At 39.1% G+C, this 20,366-nt stretch overlaps 1 protein-coding gene across 10 annotated transcripts in view; it reads right to left on the bottom strand.

Moving 5' to 3' along the window:
- Positions 1-20,366, bottom strand: part of ARHGEF28 (Rho guanine nucleotide exchange factor 28) — a 138,788-nt gene that overhangs the window by 40,558 nt on the left and 77,864 nt on the right. For 7 of the 10 annotated variants that reach the window (XM_052701265.1, XM_052701258.1, XM_052701261.1 and 4 more), the window contains 18 exons: positions 19,305-19,606; positions 16,324-16,507; positions 14,937-15,048; positions 13,366-13,446; positions 12,372-12,411; positions 11,665-11,788; positions 10,232-10,364; positions 9,807-9,862; positions 7,796-7,847; positions 7,060-7,207; positions 6,838-6,959; positions 6,064-6,204; positions 5,430-5,680; positions 4,501-4,623; positions 4,016-4,133; positions 2,915-3,169; positions 1,898-1,974; positions 411-589 (listed from right to left, as the gene is read on the bottom strand). In XM_052701265.1, the coding sequence (XP_052557225.1) occupies positions 411-589; positions 1,898-1,974; positions 2,915-3,169; positions 4,016-4,133; positions 4,501-4,623; positions 5,430-5,680; positions 6,064-6,204; positions 6,838-6,959; positions 7,060-7,207; positions 7,796-7,847; positions 9,807-9,862; positions 10,232-10,364; positions 11,665-11,788; positions 12,372-12,411; positions 13,366-13,446; positions 14,937-15,048; positions 16,324-16,507; positions 19,305-19,606 (2,498 nt within the window). The remainder of the gene's footprint in view (positions 1-410; positions 590-1,897; positions 1,975-2,914; positions 3,170-4,015; positions 4,134-4,500; positions 4,624-5,429; positions 5,681-6,063; positions 6,205-6,837; positions 6,960-7,059; positions 7,208-7,795; positions 7,848-9,806; positions 9,863-10,231; positions 10,365-11,664; positions 11,789-12,371; positions 12,412-13,365; positions 13,447-14,936; positions 15,049-16,323; positions 16,508-19,304; positions 19,607-20,366) is intronic. The other 3 variants (XM_052701262.1, XM_052701268.1, XM_052701260.1) reach the window with 2 other exon arrangements.

The raw sequence follows: 20,366 nt of genomic DNA, 5'->3' as shown, positions 1-20,366 counted from the left end.
GCATAAACAAGACTGAAGGATTCCTTTTTAATCCTGTAAGTCTTAGCATAAGGCTCACATCTGAAGAGCAATGTCTTCTTTGCCATACCTAATGGACAAATACCAAAGTAAGACTGGGGATTTACCCAGAATGGATGCATGGGCATTTGCAAGATTCAATAAAGCATCCAGTGCTAAAGGCAAACGTAAGGGAAGCTTAAAGTGACAGGTAAGGACATCTTGGAGGAGCAGGAAAGGTCTACTGGTTCATTGAGAAATTAGAAGCAACACAGTAAGTCTGATAGAATTGACGATGACGTCTTGGGGTCTCCGACATCTACAAAGAATGGAAAGCACACTGCCAAAAATATCCAAATGACCTCCTTTTCACTTTGGACTACCAAAGTGAAAACACAAGCCTTTTTCTCTACCTTTCCACTGCATCTTGAATATGCCTCATCCAGCTGTTACGCTCCTCTTTGGAGTTTGTATGAACTTCATACATCTCAGGTCCTGCAGATGAAGCACTAATCAAAAACATCCCCCTTTCTTCATTGGCTACTTCTCTTACAATGAGCTTCTGAAGAGAGATGACTGAAGGCTTCTGGTCCTGGGAAGAACAGTCACAATACACACAAAAATATATGTACCAATCATAAAATACTAAACTTTTAGAAGAAGGCAGTTTTTCAATTGGTTGAAGGAATTATCCATCAGAAGAGGGGTGGCCAGCAGGGACAGGGGAGAGATCGTCCCTCTCTACTCTGTTCTTGTGAGGCCACATCCGGAACACTGCATCCAGGCCTGGAGCCCCCAGTACAAGAAAGACAGAGAGCTGTTGGAGAGGGTCCAGAAGAGAGCCACAAAGATGATCAGGGAGCTGGAGCATCTCCCCTACGAAGGCAGGCTGAGGGAGCTGGGCTTGTTCAGCCTGGAGAAAAGAAGACCTCACTGCAGCCTTTCAGTACCTAAAGGGAGCCTACGAATAGGAAGGGAATCAACTCTTTGAAAGGGTAGATAACAGCAGGACAAGGGGAAATGGTTTTAAGTTGAGGGAGGGAAGATTTAAGTTGGATGTCAGGGGGAAATTCTTTACTATGAGAGTGGTGAGGTGCTGGAACAGGCTGCCCAGAGAGGTTGTGGATGCCCCATCCCTAGAGGTGTTCAAGGCCAGATTGGATGGGGCCCTGGGCAGCCTGGTCTAGTATTAAATGGGGAGGTTGGTGGTCCTGCCTGTGGTAGCGGGGTTGGAGTTTCATGATCCTTGAGGTCCCTTCCAACCTTGGCCATTCTGTGATTCCGTGAATTCTCATCCTAGTACACTCAGCCTATTTGTGTTCCCACCAAGTGAGAAGCCTGCAAGAGTTGACTATTCAGACATCTTATTTAACCATTTTGTTAAATACTTTATAGTACTCATGAATAACTAAAACACTGGGTATGTGCTAAAAACAAATACCAGACGCTTGGTGATACTGATTCACTGTGTTTATATAGCATTTATATAGTTTGGGAAGTTCAGTTTATGACCTTTAATGCATTTTATGTGCCACTACCACCACATTTACTACCACCACATTTGCAGTCAAAATTATTATTCTGTTTTGGTTTATTGTTATTGCTGGGTTTTTTTAGTTGTTGGTGTTTTGTTTTTGTTAAAATTTATTTTAGATAAGTGAAATAGCTTGCTCTGCTTCCTAGCTTCATAATCAGATGAGGCATGTCACTAAACCTCTGCTTGTTGTTTTCATCTTAACCTTCATATTAACCTTCCATATACTGGCATATTACTGTTCTGAACATATTAAAGTATTAAAGAAATTAAACAGTGTGAGAATAACGTGGAAAGGGATCTAACTGTTGAGTAGTACATAAATAAAAAAGTAACATATATTCACAGGTCTGACAATATACTTACAACAGCTGCAAAAACGTACTTCTGATCTTTTTCTTGTAAGAACAGCAGCATATCAGTTAGAAGCAGAGCTAGGGTATCTCAAAATGAGAAGAAAAAAAATTACATTTTTAATGAAAAATATTACTATTCTGCTTAATTGATTTATCTTTGAAAAAGAAGAAACCCCGATCAGTAAGTAACTCACAGAATCCTACAGTAAAGCCAAACAAGAAATACTTGGATTATCCTATGTATTGCACAAAGCAATGGCAAGCCATCATTTTGATCCTGCTGGGAAAGACCACACTTCCTGATATCCACCCTCCTGCAGCACAGTGCTAAAGCACTGGCCCACAGAAAGAAGAAACTCTCACTCAAACACCCTCGCAGCTTCTCCAAGCTTTCAAAAGTTAGCCTACTAACGAGCACCCTACACAAGTTTTGTTTCGTCCACATAGTAAAATATACTCGCAGTTGAACATTACAATAATGAAAACATTTATGGAGTAACAGTGAGCATATAGGCTTGTAAAGCCGTAAAACAAATATTAGCTAAGTTTCAAAAAAACAAATCCCAACATGTGAAAATTAGATTCTGGGCTTGAGTGTGAAAATTGGGCTCCAGCCAAATGTAGCTTCAGGATTTCTTTACCACTATCTATGTCCCAGTACCACTGCAGAACAGTGATGATGGTCAGTGCTGTGAACAGTACAAATGCACAATATAAGAACATGTGTAATGGGATGAAACTACAAACTGTAGAAAAGTGGACTAGAGGAGGAAATGCAACTGAGAGTAAAATGTAAAAGCACATTTTCCCAAGCTTTGTATGCAAGCTCGTTATTTTAAACATACAAGGTGTTCTCTATATATGGCAGCAGCTTCTAGAGCTACTCTTCTAGTTTCTAGTTATTAGTTGAATATTCTCAATATCGTTCCCTCAGAAATTTGTGTTTCCAGTGCAGTGTAGTAAAACACTTAAACCAAACAATCTCCATATGTTATCTGCAAAGGACTTCAGAACTAGGATGGAATACCTTTGAAACGACCAGTAGCTGTTTTCCAGTATACTAAACCTTCATGAAGAAGTATCCGCTCTTTCCCCATCAAGTCTTGCTTCCTAAAAATGTGTCCACTTTTCAGTTTTGTATATGTTTTGTTTTCAGTTCGGTTGAGAATTTCCATCAGTTTTTGTCTTTTCTCATATTCATTAACTTTCAAATCTACTGCTGCAATCATGTCCTTAATTAAACGAAGGGCTTTGCATAGGTCTTTATGTTCTTCTGATCCTTCTGTATGAAGCAAAACATAAACAATGTGATACTGACTGACATATTCAAGACAAGGTATTACTCATTACTTCTAGGAACTGATGAACATAATGTGAGGCTAAAATTGATAAATCTATAATTTTGCCTTGAACCTGGCAACGTTTGCTAGAGACATTGCAGGTATTTGCCTTTGATTTGCCTATAAAAGACAATAGACACCTCAGATTTATTCACTAGTCAAAACTATACATTCAGTATTTCTGACCTACTTATGAGCAGTTGAAATTCACTTGTTTTTTTTTAAATTTAAGTAAATCATATAGTATAGTACACTTCTGGTTAAGAGTTAAACTTAGAATAGGACTTCAAAGACAAAACATTTATATTTGGATATGAAGTTTTCTACAACACTAATTCATAGCCCATTTTAGGGGCAGTATCTGTAAGCTAATAGCATTTATAAAATGCTCTACAAAACTATTAATGCTTTGTTTGAAAAACTGAAATGTAATTTATGAAGCATTTGCCTAACCTCACAAGACACTTGACTGTAATTCATTTCAAAAAACATGCAGAACATGCCTGAATTATTGAACAGAGGATGTGAACTATCTTTCACTAAAACATGTTCTTCTGGACTTCTAGGCCTTACCTGGATGGAACCTTGGAGATTCATAACCATGACAAAGACTTCATATAGCAGACACACTGTTTGGGCAATATCTGCCAGAACAGTAGATATTTCATTGCTCTGGTTTGCACAGAACAATGAATTCCATCCTTTGAATAAATTGTAACATTACACATTCCTTTCACTAGAAATGTACCTCAATTTCAGACATGACACAACGCTCAGCTTTTATTCACCTTTTGTGTACTGCAATATCCTTTCAACTAGAACAGGGTATTTGGTGATTCGCTGAGTGACAAGCAGAATGCACTCAGGGATTCCTCGGCGGCGAGCCAACAAATTGCTGTTCCTCAGCTGCACAGACACAAATACATGCTATCAATAATAAATTCATATTAAAGCACCAACTGACTAATAACAAATATGATCTCAATGTGTTAGAATGAACTAAAATAAAATCTTGGGTCATGTGAACTATCCCCAAGTAATAGATGCTGCCCTGAGGGATGAGGTATGTTGTAACAGGAACATGCATGTAACATACTGGATGCCAAAGCTTTCAAAAACTTGAAAAGAAAAATTTATCAGCTTTCTCTTGAAAAAGGAAACTTGCCCTTTTTATTATATTAAAAATAAATTATAAACAAATAAATAAATAATATTAAAAATCCTGAATTTAAAGTAAAAATTACATAGTGATCATACTCTTGTGGAAACTTACTTTAATAAAATTCTGGAACTTCTTATTTTGTTGCAACTCTTTGAAGAGATTAACAGCTTCTTTCTGGTGGCTGCAAAATTCTCCATATATTTTCTTCATTTTAGTTGCATTTTCCTCTGAAAACTGAAGAAATTAATAGTTGAATTATGCTCAACAAAAAAGCATATACCTACAGACTGTAGTATGTGTAATATTTTATAATATGTATATAAATGTATAGTATTTTACATACATACAACCCCAGCAACTCATATGCTACTTGCTTCTCAGCTTCTCTGAATTTCACTATCAGGTCCTACCAATGCAGAATAAAAACAGGCTAGCCATTTTAGGAGCAAGAAGAGGAGAGCAAGCTGGACAAGTACGAGCATTACATTCTTGCCAATAAAGTAGACTAGTTACTGTAACATCACTTCACCTTTTTGCAAACACACTCCCTTTAAGGCTTATTCACATTCATCTGATCTCTTCAATTCCAGAGAGAGTACAGCTAGTATAAACAGAGCCATGACCCCTCCTCTCACAAACAGCAATCCTTGATATGCCATGCGCTGAGCACAGAAAACAGACTGTTTTTTTCTTGTTTTCATTATTCACTCTTCTGCTTAGTTGCTAACAAAGCGAATCCATTGCTTTTGTTTTTAGCAATCTGTGGTATTATGGGAGCAGCTTCCTACCAAGAACAGTATCTCAAGTTCATCACTTTGTCACCTGTACCATAAATGTAAGAGTTTGTTTCCAGTTCCTAACAATTACCTGTCAGCAAGGATTTTCTCTTATTGCTACTTCAGCCCGCAACATAAAGGGGCCAAACTTTGAATTTTATAAAGCAATCTTAGTCCTCTTCCCACCCAAAGAAGCTTTAAACTCTGTATGTTGTTTGAGAACCTTGAGTACATAAAGAATTAACAGAACTGATGCCTCTCTACCTGTTGCACAAGGATATCTCCGATTCTGCTTATTACAAAATTACGCTCACTCCCCTCCTCACACGATTCCTGCCGTCTCTCCCGCAACCTGCAAAAGAACTGCCTATGGATCTCCAGTAGCTCATCTAAGCAGGGGAATATTCTGTCCACTGTGCTGTGGTCCAGCTGTAGTTCTTCTTTCATTCCCTTCCTGAATATTTCAGACATAATGTAGAGGGTGTGAATGTGATGCACTTCTGTTTGCATCAGCTCTGCAGTATAAAAGAAAATAGTATATTAATCATTTTAAACATTATACAGTCATTATCACTTTTTCTGTATTAGCCTAAAACCTGTTAGATTATATCAGTCAGAAGTCTCAATTTATCTAGCTCGTAACTGTCCTGCACTGGGTGTACTGGGGTAGCCACTGCTTAAACTGGAGATGGGATGAGTTCCAGGGCAGGGTAGAAGTGTCTTAGGTAGTCAGCGTGTTCCAACTCTTCCTCAACTCTAGGAAACATTGTAATTTGTGGCAAAAAATGTTTTGCTCTCATTCTACCGGATATAAACTCATTCTACCAGATATAAAATAGGCCTGGTTCCCTCTATTTTTTACAATAAATTGTTTTACATGAAGCTTTGATATACTGACCAAAAATGACATCCTGCCTCTTCGCAACATCCTTTTCTTGCTTGTTACAGAACATTGGATCCACAACGAGACTCCATGATTCAGCCTCAAATTCCTGTGCATCTGAACTGATGTCAGTCCACTGAGACGAATCCACCTCAACTGTGGTAAAATGTACGTCTCATAAATAACAGCCAGAAACACATTAAGGGACATTTCTTTGACTGTCTATTGATTAAGTAAGGGGGACACATCATAGGGATGAACTTCAAACAACTTCTGCAAATGCTGACAGTGCTATTACAGAGGAAAAGCTTGCCAGATGTCAACAGCATTACCAAAGTGTTGAAATACTAATGTGACAGCAAGGGAAGAGAACAAACAAAAAAAATCTTAGATTAAATCCTTTTATCCTTCTTTGCTTGGAGAAATGATGTAGGTTAATGGTTTGCAGTGTGCACTGCTAATGGAAATGACCTGATGAGTGCAGAAATAAAGTATATTGCTTCTAAAAGGATGCCAAATATCTTTTCTCTATGATTTTCCAGTGGCAATACCATGCAAAAATATTCTAAAAGTTATTGAAGAGTTACTTTAATTGTACTTTTACTGTACCAAAAAAGTTATATTTTAAGACTGTTGTATCTGATTGTATCACTTTAATGAAGGCCCAGTTGTAACCAGTAAAAAAGATGTTCTACTTCTACTAGATGAAGTAGTTTCCTACATCAACTTACAAATTTTGTACTTTGCAATACAGGTTAAAAAAGGCAACACTTGTGCAATACTTCTCACCTTCCATCACAAAAGAATCCATTGAAGAATATGTCCCTAATGCCTGTAACATCTCTTCAGATCTTGACTTGGTCCTCCATGTGCTAGCCTCGGAGTCCTGCTCAGGAAATGGCATAGATCTTCTATGGCACAAAGGAAAGGAGAAAAAAGACATTTATTTAATTATTGCATTTTCCTAGAAATACTCAATAATGTATTTAGCATTTGGTAGCTGTCCTCTACCTTTCAAAACTGGCACCAGGGACACTTTTGGACAAGGAATGGGACTGCTGCAAGGCTTCCCTCCTCCCAGCAGATAGTCCTATAGGTACAGAGGAAGAAGGATGCACTGACAAAATCCCAGGCTGTGAAATGTCTCCAAATGACAAATCTGCGAAGCAAAGCATAAAGCAACATTTTGACAATGTACAGTATGTCATCAATAGCTTTACACTGTAAAATGTTAATCAATTTTCATATACACCTATGCCTGATAGCACAACTCTCCCTCCCCAACAGTAAAATCCATAATGCTTTACCACAGAATATAAACACAAGATCCTCAAGAAAGTGGAATAGCTCTGATGTGGATATGGAAGAAAACAATCCTCAACTATAAATACTCTCACATCACAATCTGAACCCAGGAACATCTCAGTACATATACATACGGTGAATATCATACTCAAAAGCACAAGACAGAAAAAAACGTCTACATTTGATTTCCACTCTCACAGAAAACAAAATTTAGTAAAATTCACCCTCCTTTAAGTAGGCGAGAAGATAACTGAATTTTTTCGTGAAATCCTGCTTATCTGTATCAGATGTGAGAAGCACAGTTATTTTTCCTGATGATATTGAAAACGAAATACAACCACAATGAAGGAATGTTTGTGTTGTCATTCCCCTTACTTCATAAAAGAGACTTAACTTATTCACACCATATTCACACACACTCTCTAATCTACTAAATACTTACTTCCTGTGCCAACTTGAGGTTTGTTTTTGCTATGGTACCTCTCCTGGGATTTCTGAAAAAGAATGATTTTATGAAACTACAATGAAATCATCTCTGACAACACACTCAACAGTCAAGTTAGTAATTCACTTCCATGCACTATCATATAAAAGAACCTCATGAAAAAGATCCTAAACTATGGTCCTAATTTCAACCAGTATCAAATAAACCTGACAAAGTACAACATTATTCGTACTGCAACACAAAATTGAACCTGTCTATTCTAAACAAAGTCACTGAGCTACTGCTTTCCGAATTTCTATATCAGTACTGCCACAAAGACTCCAAGAAAAGGAAATAATCTTCAGGGCCTTATATTCAAACATTCTTGAAGGATTTGTGGCAACATACTGCCTGATGGAGCTTCAGAATCAGAGGCAGAACCGATTCCCCTTCCAAGCTCTACTTTCCAAAACCTGTAGTGAAAGCTTGCCATAGTTACACATGTATTTTCCCTGAGATGGGTCAGTAAATATTTTCTGTAACTCATTCTCATTGAGAAGAGTCAGAAAGTGGCCCTTGTCTCCTCTTGAGAAATAGCTTACCAGTTCCAGTACTTAAACTGCCAATTCAGCTGTCTTAGTGTCCTCTACTCAGCCAGATATTTGTGCTAGGCTATAACATGACTAAAAGAAATATAACTAAAATAAATATAACCAAAATAAAAAAAAAATGTAGGGTTTTTTTTTGAGGGGCCCAAAACTGAAAACAGTACTCAAGATGCAGCATCACCAGCGCTGAGTACAGAGGAATGAGCACTTCTCTGCTCCTGACAGCTATATTATTTCTTATACAAGCCAGGATGCCATTGGCCTTCTTGGCCACCTGGGCACACTGCTAGCTCATGGTTAGCTGAGTGTCAACCAACACCCCCAGGTCCACTCAGTCTTCCAGCCACTCTGCTCCAAGCCTGTAGGATTACCTGGGGTTGTTGTGGCCAAAGTGCACTTCGATGGCCTGGCACTTGCTCCTTTTGAGCATCATACCATTGGCCTCAGCCCAAAAATGTAGACTACCCATATTCCTCTGCAAGGCCTTCCTACTTCCAGGCAGACTGACACTTTCTCCCAACTTGGTATCACGTGCAATCTTCCTAGAGGATGAGTACATCCTTCAGGATGTACTCAACGCCACCACCCAGGTCATTAATAAAGATACTGAACAAGATAGACCCCAGTATTAGACCCTGGGGAACACCACTTATGACTAGTCACCACTTGGATTTAACTCCATTTACCACCACTCTCTGGATCTGACTCACAAGCCAGTTCTTTACCCAGTAAAGATTGTACCTGTCCAAGGCACAGGCTGACAGCTTCTCCAGGAGAATACTGTGGGAGACAGTGTCAAAGGCTCTGCTGAAGCTTGCATTAACAGCTTCTTTCTCACCCACCAGGTGGATTAATCATAGAAGGAGATCTGGTTGGTCAAGCAGGACCTGCCTTTTATGCTGGCTGGGCCTGATCTCTCAGCTGTCCCACACATGCCATGCAATCTCACTCAAGATGATCTCTTCCATAACCTTCCCTGGCACCAAGGTCAGGCTGACAGACCTACAGCACCCCTGATCCTCCTTACAACCCTTCTTGTAGTTGAGAATCAAAGTGGCAAGCCTCCAATCTCTGGAACCAGGAATACTGCTACATGATGGAAAGCAACTTGGCAATCATCCCCACTAGCTTCCTCAGCTGAGCCTTTAAGTACCCTCAAGGCACACCATTACTCATCTTGTCCTTGTAATTTTTCAAAAATACAAGTAACTCTTCATACTCATTCCTTACCCTCTTCCAGAAATTCTTGTTCAAGCACAGTGCTTGATGATGCTCACAAAAAATTTTTCCATGCCCTTGTAATGCCTTGCATATAGACACTTGGTCTGAGGAAATTTCCTATACATTTTTTTCCCTTCACCATTTTTTCTATAACTCACAGAAAGCAAATCTAATAAGAATAGCGTGGTAGAGGAAGTTACCTTAGTGCACACAGGGACACAGTCCTTACAGTTCTTATGCACAATCACACTGCAATCTGAAAGAGAAGTAAATTTCAAAGCTTGATGCAGAACACGGGTCTCAGACTGCAGATGATGTTAACTCCGCAGTTTCACTACGCTTCCTCCTTCAGGCCCCTTTACTAAAATAGCCTGGATGTTGCTCCAAGCTACTGCCCCTGGATGGGAAGGAGCCTGTTGTACTGGGCTAGAAGATGCCCACTGTCCCTTCTGAAGCTGCCACCTGCTTTACCTCCCCACCCTCCCCTGCCCAACTCAGCCCATTACATAAAATAGGTACTTCCAAATCCAGGCAAGGCTTGTTTTAAAACAGAATGCTGAACCAGGATCTCCAAGCAGGTTTCAGAGCACTGCAAATTCATACATGAAAACCATTGACTACTTACAAGAGCACTGCAATGATTCTTTTCCTAGGAGGGCCTTTTCACAGGCCATACATGGCATAACTCCAGAGAAGGTTCCATTTATAAAATTATGCCTGTTCAGCTTCTCTTTGTCTTTGGTATCTTTATTTTTTGTCTTCATCCCCAATAGCACAAGCAGGAAAAAAGGGGGAGGGGGACAGGAAAAAGAGGGGGAGTATTAGGAAAGAAAATAAAGTGATTCAACCTTAAAAACACAACAGTGTTCTCTTTTTAAGAGCAAAACATTTTGAAACATTTATTTCCTGTACTGAAAGACCTAAAACAGTATACTATATTATTATATCTAACATCATTAATGGCATGGCTTACACTGACAGTTAGGCCAGCAAACTTTAGCAAGGAAGACTGGCAGTTATAAGCCTGCAAAAACAAAAGAGCCAGAAAACAAAATTTATGAAGTCTTACCGACTGGCCACACACAACCAAACAAGTGTCAATGTTTGCATCTCCTTGTGAAATCCATGCAAACTCATGCATATGCAATAAAAGCTATAAAATAAACTATTAATTAACAACATTAATGAATTTAATAATTTTTGCCTATTTTTACAGCACTTCTGTTGGTGTGAGTACACATTCCTCTGAGCATTTTTGGCATCATTATTTAGGAGACCACACAGACACACTCTTATGCATGGCTGCTGGACTGGACACACATATGCACAGCCAGCTCTGCCATGTTCAAAGGGATCACTGCAGCACCAGTTTGCCATCTTCACATCCACATATTTCATAATATCCTGGGACACAGGAGAATGCAACAGGCCAAATCCACCTCTAAAGCTGCTGATGCCATTCGTTAATGTACATTTCAGGTACCGCAAAATTAACCCACAAATGTTTTGATCTACATTTCACAGTAGATGTGCCTGGCTGTGAAGGCCTTGTATCTTTAATGTTAACTCTTTAATGTTAAGCAATACTTATTCATTCAAGAAGCCTTGTTAACATCAAATTAAGAAAATGGAACTGATTAAGTGCCAACGTAGAAGTTACAGAGCTGAGCACTTGCAGGAGCAATTGGAAGAACAAGACCATAACTTTTATTTAATAGGTAAAATTATTTGTTAAAAACAATTCAGATATTTCTACTTCAAGAAGGAGTCAAATCAGATTATTCATAATATGAAAAAATGGCAAACAGTAACCTTTGATGTAATTTGGCTAAAGCTACTGTTTAAAAGAAAAGCTGTTCTTCTAGTATGAATGCCCTTTCAGGACAGACATTCTGCATGTATTTTAAAATTAAAAGATAAAGATTGAAGTTCTCCTTATTCTGTGCTTTTGTAATAAACAATGATCTATCTTTATGTAAAAATTTAGATTCTCATCTACCAATCACACAATCATAGCATCATAAGTAATAAATAGTACATACATAAATCTCAAATTACCTTGTACTTATTCCGTGTGCTAGTCATTCTATTCATCAGAAAGCTGAAAGTTCGACTCACTTTGTATTTTTCAGACTCTGTTTTTGAAGGTACAATATACTTATCCCATTCTTCCTCCTGAATCCTAGAACACAGACCAGCAAGAACAACTCATCCCAATGGAAAAAAAGCAAAATCTGGATGGTGGTTGCCTAACATTTACAACTACAGTGTTCAATTCTGTTTTTTTTTTTATTTTCGTTGTTAAGAAGATTATAAATGCTTTTTATAAAAATAAATACTACTAAAGCACGGGAGGGGCTCTGGGCAAACTGACTAGGGAGGCAACACTTCCCATGGCAGGAGGGTTAAAAGCAGATGGTCTCTAAGGTCCCTTCCAACCCAAGCCATTCCATGACTGCACGTTAGACCACGTAGTACACAGACTGTGCGATGTGTTACTTGTCATGCCTATCAGTAAACAGTTCTTTGCTTTGCTTGAAGTAATTTGGCTGCCTCCTCAGATTGTTCCCACTGAGCAAATTCTGTGGCACTGTGGGACATGCACATCACAGTGAGCCCAGAAACAAGGAGCCAGGGGCTGAGCTCTGTACAGAACGTAGGCCTGTGCGTGCAGATGACCTGACAGGTGCCTGCTTCACTCATCAGGTGTGCACCTATATAGAGTGTTACTGGAGCTGGGACACACATGTACAACAAGCCCCTACCTTTTCTCTCGGGAGTGCTCGGGCAAGCTGTACGCTCGTTCTGCAAGACACAAGCAGTTAACCAACACTCACGTGAGGAAGTCATCATGCTCAGGGGAAACACTCAACCTTCATCAGATCATAAGCTTGTCATTAACCAATTGCAACATCACTTGAAAATTAGGGAAGCAAAAAAATAAATACGTTAGAGGCAGCTTTTCCTACACCATGTCCTACTGAGCCATGGTTAGCAGACAGAATTTGTCAGAACTGAAATGGACACCTGCAAATGCCAGTTTCTACAAACAGTCTGTTCTTAAGAACTAGAAAATTTATTTTGTTTTACTTGACAAGTCAGACTTGAACCATTTGTACTGCCATTTGTTTTTTAACTAATCTGTCATAATATATCTTAATTATATTCTTCTAACATTCACAAATGCAGCTTTATCTAGAGCCACTTTTTAAAATCCCCTTTTATACAGAAGAATATTACTAGCCTATATTCTGCAAAAACTGGGTGATATATTACAAGTTTACATCCTGGAAAGACTGACGAGATCTCATGAAGACACTTTTCAACAAAATGTCTAAAAAGCAATAAGTAGGTAATAGATGGAGATAGATCAGTATTCTGGGTTGCTTTGAAAAATTAGAGCCCCCTCTACTATTTCCATTCTGGAAGTCATTTACTTTTGCAGAGACTGCTTGGAAGTATTACAAAGGTACTGCCAAATCTAACTTGAAGCGTTAGACTGCGCCATGTTTAAAGTTAGACACAAACGTGAACGCACTGCACAAAGCCAGTTTGTCTTCAGGCAGACATACACTTCATGTTAGTTAGAGCTGGAACACTTATCAAAGAAGCCGTGAGACCAGAATAGCATTTCACTAAGCTGCCAAACAAAACCTGTGCAACAGGATGCTTCCTGAAAACACAAAGGCCACATGCCTGAGGGAGATGAAGACAGATTCATGCATAACAGCACCACAGGGTTGTCATCTTGGTACTTACTACAGGGGTGGAGCAGGGACACTGACTTAGAGAGTGAGAGAGCCTGAAGGAGGGACCGGCCACTGTTCATGGGAACACCATCTACAGAGCAGGGACAAATCCTTTACTGTTACAGCCTGCTGATATCTTCTCAAATAAAAGCAAGTATTGAAAAGTTTCCATCAAAAACAGACGGTTTCCCACGGCTTCCCACTTTTTCCTTGTACTCATTTTGAGAAAGGTCAGCCTTCTGCCACTGTGCTTTGGTGTTTACCTCACTACAGTGCAGGGTTTTTCTGTACTTTCCCAGCTGAGCCCTAAGCGAGACACCCCCAGCACTGGCAGCTGGGCAGAGGGATGGGGCAGGTTTCTAGAAAGCAGATGCCTGAAGGAATCCAGACACAGCTCTGCTACAGCCTGCAGAGGTCAGGGAGAGTTCTAGGCATTTGTGTCCCTCACTGCCAGCAGCTGGTGGTGCAGCACATGCCTGTTGTGCTGCACAGAGGACTGTTTCAAAAGCACGACAATGAGGTTTACACAATACATGGGAATGCCCAGCACAGATTGACTCAGGGGGAAAAGAGAAAAGAATGAAAGGGACATGAACTCAAGCCTGAATCAGGTTGGAGCAGGTAACGATGTCAGAATGAAATTTAATGGTCTATGACACCAAGAGTCCCTTTGGGAAGGAGGTCAAAAGAACTTGGTTTTAAGTCCAAGCACACATGTTGCAGAGTTTTGCTTATCAGTCATCTCATATTTCCATGACAGATTCTCCTTGTTTACTTCTTTGCTTCTACAGAGACTTCTCACTAACCTGCTGGATACAAACGATTGCAAACACATAGGTGAAGTGGTAAAATACAACGCAGCTACATGCTGCAGTAGATAATCCTCCTCACAAGACAATCTGAAGTTTTGAAGTTTTACTATGTATCTTAAAAAAAAACATGTTAGAAACAATACAGAAGAAATTACAGTAAAAGAAATTCGTTTTCTACAACATAGGAAGTGAAGTGATTGGAAGTGGACTGAGTCCACAGCACGTCCACCACTTTTAGACATTCTTCAGGGTCTAAGCGAAGCTGGGACCACCCATTCCCCCAAGGAATTTCTGCCCGTCCTTAGCATCCTTGCAGTCTCCACAGGGCACACAGCAGGTTAGGGTAAGGCTCTTAGGAAAAGAAGATTATTACTCTCGTCTGCATTACTTTTTATGACTAAGCACTCTCATTGTCACAAATCTTATGTCCTCCCAAGGATTAGCTTCTATGGGTGGTATGATGAAGCAGGACATGGCAGAAGAGCAATGGAATATGGTAGGGGTACCTAAGGGCAACTAACCCACTCTTCCACAGGCACCGGTGGATGGTTGGACTGGATGATCTTGAAGGTCTTTTCCAACCTTGGTGATTCTTGTGATTCTGTGATTCTATTATTCTGTGACTCTGTGATCTGCACTTTCACAGACTTTGGGCATGCAACTACCAGAAGGAGGGTAGGCCTCAGTAAAGAGGTCAGCACTGGGTTGAAGCACGTAAACATGAGATGGGGCTGCACATACTCAAACACAGAGTAGAGCTGGCACTGACCTTCACCTGAATCACCAACTGTGAAGTCCTGAGGAATGCGAGGTCTTCCCAATGAATCTTTGGGGGAGGAACAGGAGTAGGAGCGTGACCGAATTCCAGAGGGTGAGCATTCCTGCAAGAAATTGCAGCAGGTAAGAACCTGTATTGATTTGAAATTCTTCACCAGTAGAAACAAAATAAACACAAATAGAAGTGGCAGAATTTCTGGAAGAGACAGCTGATTTCATACATAACTTGCTTTTAGTAAAGCTTTAAATTTAAGTACAATTACCGAGTACTTCACTTGAATTCTTACACAGCCTGTCGTAATTTTGTCATGAAAAATTTTAGCATATTTCATGAAATAATTTTTGCTTTTAGGTCAGACTAAGAAAAAGCTTACATTTTCCTCCAGTTTCATGGCAAGAAGCATTCAGCTAATTTTGTGCACCATTATATCTGATGACAAAGTTATGTCCTCTTACTATGGAGGTCATTAATTCTTTGTGTTTGAATACTACAAGAACATTTCAAACAGGCTAACACCTTATCAGGGCAATTAGTGATAAGAAAACAGTTATCTTCTCTCTCTCTCTTCCTGCTGCTTTTTTTTGGACTGTACTTGAAAAGACATTCTGATTCCTAATTATGTCAGTGATATAGCTTGAAAGGAACTCGCCATGATTTTTCAATACATCATTTAAATTTCAAGAGGCTACTCCTAAACTGCTTACTGCCTTTGAAAGTAGCCCTAACAAAATCAACTGTTTGAGCAGGACTTTTTTCTTCCTTAATGTAATTATTTGCTGAAGTTCAGATAAAACTAAACTTTGGTGAGATGCTTGTCTAATAAAATATAAAAAATCCCTCTGAATATAAAATAACTGTGCATGCATGTCTGAAGTTCCCAGAAATGGCATCAGGGTCTAAAGAAAACAAAGCAGCCATAATATTTTGGAAATTATAATCAGGAGGAGAGATTTGCACTGTTCATTGTACAAAACTCAGCTGATTCTCCTGGCGTCTGGCAACTGCTTTAAAACAAGCAGCAGCAGATCGGTTTTATCCTGTTGCCTTTTCACATTACTGCAGCTGATTAAATATTTTCTAACTGTTTTTATTAGAAAATGCTGATTCACTAAACCTGATCTATTTCCTCTGAAACACTTCCAATAAATGATGTTTTTTTCCAAAGCTGAAGCAACTCTCCGATGGTCCATTCCATGGGCTGCTGTCAAGCCTGCCAACAACCAGGAACACCCCCACCCATGCTGCTCCCTAAACAGACTAGCACCTGTGACTTTCACCTGGGAAATGATTTTTCCCTTTAAGATGCAGATACTTCCTCATATATTTTCAGTGACTGACATAACAGGAAGACAACCCAAACCAAAACAGCATTGAATACCTTGGGCTGTGGACTGATAGATAAGGGTAGTGATTCTGTCCAGCTGATGCTCGCCTCACAAGCGTCTAATCCATCTCTGCTACAAGCCTTCACCTCCGGATGTTCAAAAAGAGGGTAGGGTATATTGGATCTGTCCGAAACACTTTCACTTCTGCTGTTTACTTCAAGGTCATCAAGACTTGAACTGAAGCAGACAACACAGTATTTAATTAATATATGCTCTAGGAATCAGTCTCAGTGCAACATGCAATACCTCCGTATGCCCTGCTAATAAGTGACAACCCAAGCTACCACCACACTGTCAAGTCATGCTCTGAGTGCCCTCTCACGTTTCCAGTCACCTGGTCATGAATCACAGCTTTTCATCCATCAGGATTCCCAGGTCCTTCTCTGCAAGGCTGCTCTCAAGGACTGCTCCTTCCAGTCTGTATAATGCCTTGGATTCCTCCGACCCAAGTGCAAAACCTGGCACTTTGTTATGTTGAACCTCATTAGGTTCACCTGGGCCCATCTTTCAAGCCTGCCTTTCAGTCCCTCTGAACGGCATCCCTTCCTTCCATTGTGTCAACTGCACCACTCAGCTTGGTGTCATCAGCAGACTTGCTGAGGGTGCACTCGATTCCATCATCAATGTCATTGATAAAGATGTTAAAGAGCACCGGTCCCAAGACAAGACTTCTGGGGGACATGGTACTCCGTCACCCTGCACAGGACTCACCTGTCCTGACCCTGTAGATCTGCAGTGCAGATGTTTACATTGCTGACCCCCTGTAGGACCCCACCACAGTCAGCCACCTCTGGGATAATGTTCAGACCCATGGCAGGCATCACTCTTAAAGGCGAGTGTTTTGTTTCACACCTCTCTACATACACAACACAGAGAACTTAGACAACTAATTCATATTTAATAGAAAGATAAGTACACACACATGGCTTTTCTCATTATATGTGCGCGCATGTGTGTTTATTTAAAATATATGATGTGGCAATTCACAGGAGTCTTCTACAGCTGTGAACAGATGGAGGATGGAAGAGGAAGTTAAAATGTATGAAGGAGAATATGAAATAGTTTATGAGGTTAATTTCAAGACCTATACTTTTAAAAACATAAAAACACATAGATATATACAGGTGATGAGACACTGAAACAGACTGCCCAGAGAAGCTGGGGATGCTCCATCTCTGCGTGTGTTCAAGGCCAGGTAAATGGGACTTCGATCAATCTGAGCTAGTGGGCAATGTCTCTGTCCATGGCAGCTGAAAAAGATTATCTTTAAGGTTCCTTCTAACACCAACCATTCTGTGATTTTATAAATGGGCTGAAAAAATCCCTAGCATCAGGGATCAACACATCAGATATCTAGAGATTTACTGAGTGGCAGAGGTTCTGGTAGAGAACAGGACCATAACGCTTTCCAGCGGCATCAGACTGTGACAAATCCTATGAGTCACAGTGAATGTGTACGTGAGTTCATGGTCTGTATGAATTAAATGACTGGTTGACTCCCTGCAATAACATTCCAGCCTTGCAACATAAAACTTTAAATAACGTGCAGTATTTGTAAATAGCCAGAGTTTCTACCAGGAATATTAGCACAATTCCTTCCCACACCACTACAATTCACTTTGTTAAAGACAAATCTACTAATACAAGTTCTGACATAAAAAGATGTTTGAAAGATCTGCTAGCCTGCCACATTACCTCAGACACTTCGAGGAAGTAGACACTGAAAATAGATACTAATATTCTCATTTTATGTGTAATACTTGATCACTTACAGTTGATTTATAAAGGTAAATCAAATCTCTCTGAAAACTCAAATAAGCTCATAAAGCTTATACAGACCTTAAAAAGTTGAAAATATTTTAAAAGTACAGAATAAAAAGTGTTTATTTCAGAGAGGCAGAAGAAGGTCATTTATAGCATTCTACGCATTACCATCATAGCTAGTTAAAAGAAAAGAGCTGGTGGGAAAGAAGCACTTTTAGCCTAAGATGTGTTGTGTTATCTGTGGAAAAACATTCCTCCTGGTAGGACTTTACAGTTACTTAAGGAAAGCAAAGTTTTGATACAGGACATGCTTTTGATTACTTTAATCAACAATGATGAACAGACATTACTGCTTCCTTTACAAGTGCTTTGATGTAAATGTAGTGCTCTAATTCCAGTTAGCCCAAATGCGCCTGGACAATAGGAGACAGTTCCCAATTTCTTCTGTGCAAGAAGAAACCAATTTCAGGTCTCTTCTACTCAGAAGAAGCCATAAAGCTTGTTTATTGTTGTTGTCATTTTCTTTCCCCACTCTCTTTTTCTTTTCCCTAGGGAATTAACTACTTGTTAACAACAAAAATAACAATTTCTCCTTCAAGACCCTCTCTGCCTTCCTAAAGACATTTAGTTCCTACCGTAATCTAAAGCCACCTAAGGGAGTGCCCTCAGAAATCTGCCTCAGCGTTTTATACCAGCAGAAGAGCAGAAAAAAAGTCTGAGCCTGCTGGAGACAGGAGCTGTACTGTGTATTCTATCTTCTGAGAAAAAAAAAGAAGTATATGTGATCAGCGCTGAGAAAGAAAATATATCCACAGAATTAGACAGATTTTGAAACATTTTCTTAACGGTAAATATAAATGCAGAAAAGTGGGGGTGAAATTGCAATTTCTGGCAAAAATGGCACAATGGAAGTTCTTACAGTAAAGAGCTGATTTTTGTTTTTTGAAGAATACATGCATAGAAAAAAAAAGATTTAAAAAAAAAGTATAAATTTGCATTAAAATTAATTTACTTAAGCATTCCCTTTTTTAAAAAAAAGAACTGTAGCTATCATACAAAAAAAGATCATTAAGTCAAATATCTGTGGTTGAAAATTGTAATTTTACTTTGATAAAAATATTTATTATCTCAGATTCTGCTTCACCCTTTGAAACAAAAGGTTATCAGAAATAATTCTAACTCTGGCTGTAATATCAGGTCAGTTCCACACCTTTTCTTTTTCATAACAGCATGAAGTTGGCTCTGCTCCTTAATAAACTCATTTGTCTTGAATGGAAGGTAAGAATCTGCTTCATGCAGATCAGAAGGTGAAACAGTAGGTCTTAAGCCTGCTTTTCCTTCATTTTTCACTGACATCCGATTTCCTTCATTTGGATCACATCTACACTGGTCATTCTCCTCAAGGGAATGAGATGAAGAGCTCTTTGCTACTGCGGCTGAGCTGGCGGGATTCAGACACATTTCACTGCTAATACTATCTCCATGAATGTAGTTCATTTTTAAATCTTCAGCCTGCAGAGAAAAAGCAAATGCTGGTAAAACACAGTAACAAGACGCATCATCAAAGAGCAAGGAACATATTATTTGAACATTACTCATTATTATATGATTTGCCTTTTTATCTATTACTTTTCACAGCATGTGAACTGAAAACGAGTTATATGGCTTAAGAATTATTAGACTTTGCATTACCTTTTCCATAATAGCAGCAGTAACAAATTAATATTTGCAAGTCTAATTGAATTCTCTCTCATATCTGTGACTTGGTTAAATATATCAAATCAAATTAATATTTGCAAGTCTAATTGAATTCTCTCTCATATCTGTGACTTGGTTAAATATATCAAATCAAATTTATAGTTTGTATTTAAAAAAAATCTTCAGGTCAAGCAAAAAATATTTATAACACATTAGTATGGGGAAAATTGTGTGATTTAATTGGAAAACTCAGCCTACACATTACGGCTTTTTTTTTTTTTCCCCAGCACTGGCCCTCCAAGCTTTGTAATAAATGTTACAACCTGGAGCAGAGGTTGTCCATGGAAAGAAGGGAAAGTAATCTTTCTTTTTTGTCATTAGCAGTTGCAAGCATAAAACATCCTTCTGCTTGCACAAAAACTAAGGAATGCACTTAGGAATCATGTTTACTCAGGTACAAGGATTGGGATTTAAACTCTGGTTAGAAATTACTAACTTTTTATTAAATATAGGTTGAAATCTTCTATCAACTCTATGGAATCAGCATCAGTCTTTTAGACACTACTACTGTCTA

The sequence above is a fragment of the Tympanuchus pallidicinctus genome, unplaced genomic scaffold (genome assembly GCF_026119805.1).
Source record: "Tympanuchus pallidicinctus isolate F22 unplaced genomic scaffold, pur_lepc_1.0 scaffold4, whole genome shotgun sequence".
NCBI lineage: Eukaryota > Metazoa > Chordata > Aves > Galliformes > Phasianidae > Tympanuchus > Tympanuchus pallidicinctus.
Note: the sequence above shows the minus strand (reverse complement) of the source record. Positions and strands in the feature narration are given on the sequence as shown.